The sequence below is a fragment of the Pundamilia nyererei genome, unplaced genomic scaffold, assembly GCF_000239375.1.
Source record: "Pundamilia nyererei isolate P.nyererei 1_Seehausen unplaced genomic scaffold, PunNye1.0 scaffold00039, whole genome shotgun sequence".
Taxonomy (NCBI): domain Eukaryota; kingdom Metazoa; phylum Chordata; class Actinopteri; order Cichliformes; family Cichlidae; genus Pundamilia; species Pundamilia nyererei.
Window position 1 is genome coordinate 3,622,279 of NW_005187440.1, and position 10,866 is coordinate 3,633,144.

At 39.8% G+C, this 10,866-nt stretch overlaps 2 protein-coding genes across 6 annotated transcripts in view; both read right to left on the minus strand.

Moving 5' to 3' along the window:
* Positions 1 to 5,585, minus strand: slc66a1 (solute carrier family 66 member 1). Of its 2 annotated transcripts, none has more exons than XM_005730820.2 (8): positions 5,517 to 5,585; positions 4,242 to 4,456; positions 3,980 to 4,109; positions 3,082 to 3,169; positions 2,722 to 2,876; positions 2,540 to 2,632; positions 1,707 to 1,892; positions 1 to 960 (listed from the first exon to the last, which is right to left on the minus strand). In XM_005730820.2, the coding sequence occupies exons 2-8, from the start codon at positions 4,430 to 4,432 to the stop codon at positions 874 to 876; spliced, it is 930 nt and encodes a 309-aa protein (XP_005730877.1). In that variant the 5' UTR covers positions 4,433 to 4,456; positions 5,517 to 5,585; the 3' UTR covers positions 1 to 873. The 2 variants fall into 2 exon arrangements, with proteins under 2 accessions (XP_005730877.1, XP_005730876.1); XM_005730819.2 differs by lacking the exon at positions 5,517 to 5,585 and adding an exon at positions 4,805 to 4,936.
* Positions 5,586 to 6,293: 708 nt separating this feature from the next.
* Positions 6,294 to 10,866, minus strand: part of trim33 (tripartite motif containing 33) — a 32,901-nt gene continuing 28,328 nt past the window's right edge. For 2 of the 4 annotated variants that reach the window (XM_005730823.2, XM_005730821.2), the window contains 3 exons: positions 9,912 to 10,064; positions 7,780 to 7,830; positions 6,294 to 7,054 (listed from right to left, as the gene is read on the minus strand). In XM_005730823.2, the coding sequence (XP_005730880.1) occupies positions 6,833 to 7,054; positions 7,780 to 7,830; positions 9,912 to 10,064 (426 nt within the window). In that variant the 3' untranslated portion in view covers positions 6,294 to 6,832. The remainder of the gene's footprint in view (positions 7,055 to 7,779; positions 7,831 to 9,911; positions 10,065 to 10,866) is intronic. The other 2 variants (XM_005730824.2, XM_005730822.2) reach the window with 1 other exon arrangement.

Genomic DNA, 10,866 nt, shown 5'->3' on the forward strand with positions numbered 1-10,866 from the left:
TCAAAGTGAAAGCAGCAGAGCAAATATGGTCTGGATGAGTTTAATCTTTTCAGTACTCTATCCCAAAGTTACATTTACCAGACCTGCAGGTACATACTTTTGTGCAAAACACTGAAGATGAAAATGTAAAACATGAAGGTACTGAAAATCTGTGCTAAGCGATGTGACTTCATCACCAGTGCAATAAAAACTGATCCAGACAAACAAATAAGCATGGCACTTGGTGCGACCACCAATTAAAACTGACCAAATACAAGTGACTTTTTTGTTCAGTTAGACATCACTACAGTCATGTGTACCCTCCCCGGAAAACACCGGATTCAAGTTACAGGAGGTATCAATTACAGAGATCAGGGCTTCATGCAGTGGTTAGCTAGCTGACAAATGGTTTGGCAACTTAAAGCACCAGAATAAAAGAGAAACCTCTCAGTGACATCATCACTGAGAGGTCACAGGATGTGTTATACTTTGCTACGGGTCCACCAAGCCTGCTTGATAGGAGATGGGTTTCAGTCCCTTGCTTGCTCACATGCAGCCGAGATGTTTTTACTAGAAATTTCAAGTCTGAGCTTGGAGACTTCAGTCTCAGGATGACAGCAGGATATTTTCATCCACGTCTGACACCCGAAACCTTTAACCGTCCCTTTAACGCTAAAAGTAAAACTCACTAAAAGTAAAGAACTTCAATTGCTGCTGTACTAATCACATACAAAACTTGATTGTAAACATTAAAGAGGCTGACAGCATAATAAATACATCTATAACACCAAGTCTCCAGTTCAGATCCTGATGGCGTCAGAAAGATGATTGTAAGGATCCGACTGACAGCGAGCATTCGGTCGATCGCCACCGATGAGCTCTGGCTGTTCTGGTTTAGCTCCTGATAAGAGGTGCTGTCTCATCGTGGTTGACTTCCACCCGTGGCCGAGCGTTACGGTACATCAGGAACTGGACAGAGATCTGGATCACAGCGTTAAAGAACATAAAAATGTTTCGGTTTTGTTTGTTTGTTTTTAAATGCAAAAGCAGACAGTACCAGAGGATTTCACTCAGAAGAGTACAGACTCCAGCTGCTTCCTTAATTACTCATTTCAGTGAATATTTGACCGCAAAGTAATGAAAGACAAACACCATAATTCATAGTACAAAAAATACAATCTACTATTCAGCAAACACTGACTCCAAACTGGGCTGAAGCGATCAACCAGCGTTCACAGAAACACGTCCACTATACCTTCCCATGTCCCAGTGCCGATTATGGGCTAGCTTTAAATAAGTTGCATAAGACAGTGACAGCAGAGATGTACCCCAAGATAAATATTTACACGCACTACCCACAATTAGGGAACCACACTGATCTGATGTTTGCTAAATGTCAGTCATCATCAGGCTGCTCCCTTCTGCACTGTCACTGTTAACTAAAAACAAAACAGCTTGTGGCTTCATTTCAACGCAGTGCAAAGAAAGAAGTAGCCTACAGGCTTCACTGAGGCAGCTTTAACTGACTTGTTTCTTTCCTAACCATGAACCCGTTTCCCTGCAACTATTAATATGCCATATTGTGTTCAATACACAATCAACTAATCCCCACTAAAGAGCTCTGCTGCCCTTCCGGTCAGAATTTCATAAATATGTGCCACATACATGCAGCAGAGGCATGAGGCCCAGCCTCCCCGTACATGTTTTCGCTTCTCTTAAAAGGATACAATAAGGTCTAAACTGAGGGTGCCGAGGCTGCCGATGAGCCAGGGCACGTGGTGGATCATGTAGCTGCTCTCACCCTGGCCCAGGTCAGGGTTCTTCAAAAGGACGCTTAGACCATATGTAGTGTTTCCCAGAATGACCAGCGCGAACAGGAAGTAAGAAACTCCCTGTGTCGACTTCCTCTTGAACTGTGGGGGAAAACGAGACAGCAGAAAAAGGAAGTGAGGAAAATGTTGTGTTAATTTATTCACTTTTATTTACAAAGGAATGGATGACATTTCAACAGCCAATAAGTACACGGTTAGATGGATAAAGTCGAAACACTTATAGATTTTCTTTTTAGTTTTTGAGCCATCTACCAAAACATGCAAGTTACAGTCTCAGTTTAAGTGGGTGAGCAAGACTATGTGGGTTTACCAACTAAAATGCAACTGAATCAGGCTGACATCAGGTAAGAGACGAAGCAGTAGTAGTATAGCGCTTTTTAGTTTCGTTTTTAGCAAGGGAAACGGGCCGTTTCACTTGCATTTTCTCTTGTTCAGGTACAGCAAATTTCTTCTTTCACTTTAGTAAACATTTGCGAGCATGCTTTAGCTTACATATTGAACTTAACTGGATAATATGCTTTATTTAAAAGATAATTTAAAACTTGGAGCAGTACGTAGTCATGGAAATACTACTCTTGCTTGCCACTAGGACTTAAATAACCTTGAGACAAATTAAAGTAATTTTTCCCTCTTTATAACATTGGATTACTGACTACTGCCTACACTTTGCAGGATGTCGGGCTGAATCCTTTACACATTTATACCAGACCGTACTTTGTCATACTCACATTAGTGTATATCTGTGGACCTCTGGAACAGAGGTAGAGGACTGATGACACTGACCCAATGCAGAAACCAATAATCTCTTTAGTGGTAAAAGGCTGAAGAAACAGAGGGGGAGATGCTACTTTACACACACATACAAAAAAAAGTTTTCTTCAAATCAGTTTAGCAAATAAACAGGACTCACTGTGATAGAGCTAGTGCTAGAGGTTGAGAGCAAGGAGCGACTTCTGAACCCAGAAGAAATGATTTCCTTGTGGGGGCCTACATCTGGGAGTTGGGTGAGGCTTGTGGCAAAGCATAAGAAGCAGGATACGCCAACCACGAGCAAACGCGTCCTGCCTGGTGAAAGGACAACATATAAGTTACTCAATCAATTGACCAGACGACACCTCATCACAGCTCATCAGATAAATACAGGGTACACAGATTAACCTCTCGTCACGTCGATAGCACACAGGTCTAAAGAGGCTACAACATTCAAGGAGAGGTATTGGTTCTTCTATTGAAAACTGCCGGCAAACCCCCCCCCCAAAAAAAAGCTCACCTTGAGAAGCTTTGTTCTTCAGCTTGTAGTACGTGTACATACTCAGCATGATCAAGTCAGCTGCAACGTAATAAATAGCTGTGTATTGCTGAATGAAAAGAAGAGAGACAAACAAAACGACACAGATCAATGGAAAAAAACGACTTTCTTAACACAGATTTAGCTGTTGTCATGGAATTTGCTTTAAAAAAAACAAAACAACAACAACAACAACAACCAAAAAGCAGTCTACAAATGCTGTATGGATCAGTATTTCTATGCAGCCCATTGCGAAACTAAAACAACATGACACAAATTTTACTGATCAAGAAATAGTTAGCTGACATAAACTTGAAAAGATAAGATAACCTTTATTAGTCCCACACGTGGGAAATTTGTTTTGTCACAGCAGGAAGTGGACAGTGCAAACGTTATGAAGCAAAAATTAGAATACAATAAGAATAAAATACTGTACACAACTGTACAGAATAGAATAAAATACTATATACAGTAGAATAAACAGAATAAAATATACAATAGGATAAAAATAGAATACAAATGCTTAATACAACTGAGTAAAAGTACAACTTTGTCAGATAAAGAGTATCGCACTTAGTGTTATGGCACATGTGTGGATGTGTGTGTTTGATCAGTTGGAGTCTTTGTTGTGGAGTCTGACAGCAGTGTGGAGGAAAGAACTGCGAAATCTCTCCATCAATGACACAAAAATGACACATTTTCGGTATTACACTGCAAACCACACAAAGTTGTTTTGTTTTTTTTTGGGGGGGGATTGAATAAAAGAAAAAACCAGTGACACATAATTTCTGATGTTTTACAAACATCACTGAGCATCCACCACTGCTTTTGATATTTTCTACATTAAACTCCACTTAAGGATCACATCCCTACAACTTACCTGAAGCGGAAGCTGATCTGCCAAAAATGAGCCAATCAGATTACAAGAGTCACCTCCCAACCACAACAGCAAAAACCAAATGGAGAGCGCTTGATCCATATTCCCACTTTTCCACGAGTTGTAATACTGCCTGTAATCAGAGGCAGTATTACAATCAGCATTACTGATCTGACTATTCAGAGAGAGATGAGATGGAAATATACAGGTCACTTAGTTCAGTTAGGGTTTGCTCAGAGTCACAGACACCAACATAAAAACTTACGGAAATGAAGACACCAGGAAGCAGAGGATGGACAGGAGGCCCAGGTAGACGCTGGCCATATCTCTGGCATCTTGGGCACATTCCCCAAGGCCCTCCCAAACCCATTTGGACCCATTAGGACACAGAGAAGTGAAGTTTTCTGAAGTAGTCCATCCAAGGGTGGCGCGTGTGAGGACTCCGTCTGTGGACATTGTTCTTCAAGCTGACCGACGCCTCTGTAAAAACAACACCTTCAGCTTATGAAACCAGATCTTCACTACACAGTCACTATGATAGCACAAGCGCGGAGGACACTACCGACAACATCACATAAGGACCTCAAACTACATGCCGTTCGAAACAAAAATGAAAACAGCCGCTTCACTTCCACATTCAGCTAGCATCGCCCTAAAACTATTTTCAGACGTAATACAAAAACAGATAACAAGAAACGGTCTGTTAGCTTAAGCTGCTAAGCGGCAGCTACCTGATAACCGTTTACTGGATCACGTGCGCGGCTTTTACGTGGATAACATCACCAAACGACCCCACTCATAGTAAACAAAGTGCTAAATTTATCTTGCCTGGGAGGTGTCGGCGAAGACCTCAGAAGAACAAGTCAGAAATGGCAGGTAAAAACGAAGCAAGCGAGAAACAAACAGGTTCAGTGTGAGCTGATTGGTGGAGCGTCAGAGCCGTGAGTCACGAGTCACGAGTCACGTGATTACATACTCGTCATATGACCTGCGGTGCAAATTAAATGAGCTGGTCCTTTAAAAAACAAATTCAGTTTGACCCAGACGCGTTAACGCATTGATTTTAAACCAATATAATTTATCTGTATTTTGGTTATTTATAATGTCGACAAATTATTATATAATAAATAATTTTCTGATTCACACAATTTAGTTGTGAAAAGTGTATTTAGACGGAGGGACATGCTTACAGTACGTTTTCCCGTTATTGTCACATACCTGCAGAAGTGAGGCTCACACATTTCACATACTCTCATCACATATTGCCAAGTCCTGTTAAAGTGGTTCATTTGCCTACATTAGTTATTCTAGCCTTTGTAGTAGACCACGTCACCAATAAATTTACTGCATTTGAGTAAGCAGCATACACACGATAATTACATCAATACAAGTTAATCCTGCTGTATGTTAGAAAATAAAATAAAATGAACTTTAAACTTCGACAGGACAACTAAGGCAATTTTATTAGAGGTGGCAAAATAACCTAATATTATAATAAAAATATTTCTAAACATTTGCATATTCCGCAACTAAATCCTACCTGAAAAGCACGATGAACTCCAACGTCAGATTTTGAACGGGAAAGCAGAGAGAGGACTCATTTCCTATTTTTTATTTTTTTTTAAACACTCCACGATAGCGTCAGCTGACTGTCAGATTGGCGACTCAGCATCTAAAGTCTCTGTTGTCAGCTCGCGTGGCTTTTATTAACAGGCTTCCTAAGTTTCCGATGTCACGTGGTCCTCGGAGACCAGTTTAAGCCATGAGGAGACGCTCAAGTTTTATGTGTCAGTCATTACAACACGAAGAAACGCTGAGGTCGGTGTCGGACTTCCTCTAAAGGAACAGTGCATCAACTCAAAAGAATCTAAGAGGAAATTATTCCTTTTTACTGACTGAAGTCTGATTAATGCCTTTCAGATACTTTAATGTAGACCTGGAATGATGAAGGTTTTAGGTTAATAGAATAGTTACTCACTCCTTTAGTTAATGAGCCTGCAGCTTTAGTAAGCCTGATGATGTGCCAGAGTAAATTATTGACTGCTGATGTTACAAATGTATCAGATATTGTCTGTATAGTCGCTATTGTTGCCGGTAAACGTCAGGCTTTTTGTGCTTTCCTTGTGACAGGTGTGTAACTGGACTGGAGGCTTTCTATAAAGAAATGTAGCTGTGACTGCTGTGAGCGGCACCATTCTGGACAAAGGAATATCCTGAAATCCAACCCGTAACAGGTCTAAACTAGAATTAGCCGTCATCATAATGACAATACAGCAAACTCTGATAACCTCAAATCTATTCCACACAACACATTCTCTTTGTTATATTTCAAGAACAGGTTTTATTGATGACGCAGCCAAACATTAATACGGCAGGAACACCTTCAGTGGCTAGATTCTCTTATTTACACAACGTTTCCACAAAGTCATACAAATACTTGGTAGGCTTCTTGTCAAAGTATATATTTAATACATTAAACAGAACAGGGGGTTTCTTTGTTTTTATAAAGCAATTGTCACAACAAATCTACATATGAAAACGGATGATAGAAAAGAAACAACCTTTTCCTAACTACTGCAAAACAAGTTCTACTTCAAAATCTTTCCAAGCGAATCTGAATGTCCATGAAATAATAAGGGAATGCAGCTCTTCCATCTTTCAGTCCGTAAAGAGTTCTCAGAAAAGCAGATGTCTAGTGTAGTTGAGAGCAATTCTTTCAAAAGCCAAGGATGAAATAAACCAAGCTTCTTTTACAGAATCTCTCATCTGTTTTTTGTGTTTCCTTTCTCCAAAGAGAAGTGTGGGATATGAGGAAGGCAGTTTTTCACTTCTCTCATTTCCTTCGTGATGAGGGTCTCACTTGATGTGGACCACTTTCTCATCCGTTTTCAACCGTTTGCGTCGGGGCTGTATGAAGTCGTCCTCGGAGTCGTCTGTATTGTCGTCCTCCTTTTCTTTTTCTTGCGGAGATTCGGGTTCAGCTGTTTCAGGAAAGCTTTGGCCTGGGAAGATCTCCTGCAACTTCTCCTCAAAGTACAGGCTCACTGCCTTGCCGGATATCGCCATCTCTGATCCCACCTGTCAGAGGAGGAAGAGGAGGAGGTGGGAAAAGGAGTGACATGAAGGAAGATTGTGTGAGAATGCCATTGGACAGAAAGAATGAATAGGTTGAAGCGGGAAGGGGAAGAGGAGAATGAGGAGACAAATTAGATCTGGTTAAGACTCCTGATGGCGGGGTAACCCCGGCTCAACCTTGATGTACAGAGCAAGGATTTCCTGCCTCCCTGTCCCACTGTGGCTCCCTGAAGTATTTCCACAATAAATGGAAGTTGCAAAGTTTTAGTGATCTAATCAGCCAGTAGGGTCAAATATAGTATCTGAATATTTAAAGGTTGTTGAAATCCTCAGATGCTCACTATATGCACAAAGCACACACGTGCATGTCAAATAGAAACAAAAAAGCCGAAATGTAACAGCCTCCACCCTTTCCAAACAAACAAACAAACAAACAATAAAAAAAAAGTAGTAGATAGGCACTGGATGCTCTATGGCTTACACGATAAAACTAAACAGACTTGAAGCCATCAACAGTCAAACAGAAACACTTTTAAACAGATTTATTTTGATTCTCCAAACACCCTCTCATCTGACATACTTTTCTAAACAGTGCGCAGTCAAAATGACACTTTAATCTTCATACATCATCTAAGGAAATTCTCTTCTCTTTAATAAAGGGGTACAACTTTTCTTGGAGCCTCAGTGGGAGGGGGCAGGAGATCTGCACTCCATTTGAAACGGCTTACCTGTGTATTAATCTGTTTCTCCTCATCATAAACCTGGATTATTCGAGACATCTAAAAAGGGGCAATAACATTACAACAAAGACAGTGAAGCAGCAGGGGGAAAGAAAAGAGTTCAGAGCATAGGCAGGTAAAATAATAACAGATCAGAAATCTGTTCGGGCCTTCTGTGCTCGAATACAAAAGTGCGTATCCCCATTACTGCAGAAATTAACAGCAGGTAAAGATCGCACAGGATACAAGAAGCCACACGCAGCTAGTGATAACTTTAGTAAATACAAGTTTAGCTCTCTGGCATCTTTTTTCCTGTATCAACAACAGTCACATTTCTTGTTTTAAAGCCCCAATTTCAATGTAAGTTTACATTAAAATGTAAATCGTACAGAATGCAATGAGAGTTATTTGTAAATCTCATAAACACAAACAGTGAAACACAGAAAACATCAAATGTTCAAACTGAGGAATTTTACTGTTCCACAAAACAATATTAGCTCAATTTGAATTTGATGGTAGCAACATCTTTTTTTTTTTTTTTTAAAAGAAAAAAAGAAAAAAAGAAAGTTAGGACAGGACCATGTGTTTCAACAATAATCTGCAAACATATGAGAACTGAGGAGAGCTGCTGCTGGATGTTGGGGAGAGGAATGGGAGAGGAATAAGCAGTCCCATTCTTATCTCATGGAGGACTGTAGCCTGCTCAACAGTTCTCGAATTTCATTGTCATTTTCATTTCCACTTTGTCTCACTCCATTTTAAATGAGCGTTGGCCCTGAGGAGACAGAGTTTCTGGATCATGTTCATATGATTTTTTTTTCCATATGTGTCAATTTCAATGTCATCACCATTTTTAGTACCACTTTCTCTTCCAGACCTTTATTGGCCCCATCCAAGCTGTTTTGAGACCTGTTGCTGACACCAAATTGAAAATGAGAAAATAAGTCCCAGTTTAAACATTTTATGTTTTCTATGTTCCATTGTGAATGAAACATGGGTTTATGAGATTTACAAATAAATGCATTTTGTTTTGGTTTTTTTGTTACACAGCATCCCATACATTTTTTTAAACTGGTGTTCTTTCTCTAACAGAAGCACATCTCTGATGTCTCAACCACTGGTATGTAATAAATGTATCTTTGGAAGCGACCACAGCATTTAACATGGGCACATATGCCATCAAGCAGCAGTGAATTCCTAGCTGGTCACACCTTTACCATTTTCCTCTTTCCTGACTCTCCCCGTTTCCCAGCTATACTCACTTCTATCCAAATGAAGACAAAAAAAAAAAAATGCCAAAAACGATAAACATAACTATAAATGAATGACCTAACTTTATATTTTGCGACTATCATAATCACTGGAATGACTCACTGATATTTGGCAACTCTCACTGAAAACCAGAAAGTATTACATTCCAGCTAATCACATGATGTTTTGACCAACATCCTTCACAAATGAGAACCATACTTGCTGTTAATTTCAGTCACATTATATTACACTGCATCTATATAGTGAAGTCATGCTACAAGGCTCAGTGTTCACAGTCAATATTACCCAGAACTGTAGTCCAGACTTCCTGATAAACCACCAGCATTTCAGTGCCACGAAACAACAAAAATAAATACATCCATGTGTAAAAATGCATTATTTCTCCTAAGGAGAATGTAGATGAACATTATGTGAACTGTATTAAAAATAAACAGGTAATCACAGCCATCCATTAAAAAACAAAAATGTGGGGTTTCATTATAACGCAGACGGTGTTAACAGTCACACGGTGTTCTTGCAGCCAGTGTAAAAAGAGCACAGTGACACTCACTCCATCCTTCAACAGCCAGTGTAAAAAGAGCACAGTGACACTCACTCCATCCTTCAACAGCCAGTGTTAGTGTACGAAACTGAACACACTCTACCTAAACACCCAATTTCCCCTCGAAATACCAGGCAGTGTTCATAATCAGGTTAGACAAATATGACGGTTTGCCTTTTATTGTTTGACCATGAAAATGGTCAAATAATTCAATTTTTTGAATCGGCAGGCAATTCAAATATCAAACCATATCAGTCTAACCCACGTCTGCATGCACACACAAGCAGATGCCATTCCCTGAAGCAGTCTCAAGACTCATGCTGCTCACCTCGTTGTATTTCGCACAGTTTTTGAAGACCAGGCGCATATTGGACACAAACTCCTGGACAGACTGGTAGTACTGGGAATTCCGCAGCTGCAGCTTCTTCTTCACCTTCTTTAGGTCCATGGGCTGCTTGATTATCTTGTAATAGTTGGGTACCTAAAAAAGCAGGTCAGATAACATCTCAAATTATTTCACATGACTCCAAATATTTTTCTTTTGGTGAGACGTAAACAACGTTTTTAGATTGTAAAGATTTTAGAATTTAGAGATTTCCCCAAACCCCAACAGCAGATCAGACGTTTAGAAACAAAGATGCATTTAAACACTGTCATAACCCACAACTGTGGTAGCAGTAAATTGCAGCCATGCTATAGTGCAGTCCAATATAAATGGGCATACAGCAAAATGAAACCCATTATTAGCACAGCATGTTTGAGTAACTTATACAGAATACATGCCAAAGAACATGTGAAATAATACGGTACAAATACATTACTTTACACAAACTTGTGTGGATTTTGATATCTGTCGCAGGAGATCCTACCCTTTGGACCTAGAGTCGTAACTTCTAAATTTCTAAAATTCTAAGGACAAGAAAGAGCAATGAGAGGACAACCTCAGTTTTTAGATGGCCTCTGGCCATGAAAATCAAAATACCACTTCACTTTTAAAATGTTAAACTTTTTCTTTCAGCATTTCTGCCTGTATTTGCAGCTTGACAGTAAGGACAGGTAAGAAATGTGAGGCGAAAGCAAAGAGGAAGACCTGCAAAAGGCAGGTGGCTGGGACATACAAATGCTGTGGTCACATTGGCATGTGCTGCAAACCACCAGAACACAGGAAGATCCCTCCCGAAGAATCAGTTAAAAATATAAAAGGTGGTTCTATATGTGGTAATAAGAGCCTGACAAGAACAGAAATTTTTCAATACATCAGAAAAAATTGTAAGAAAAAAAAA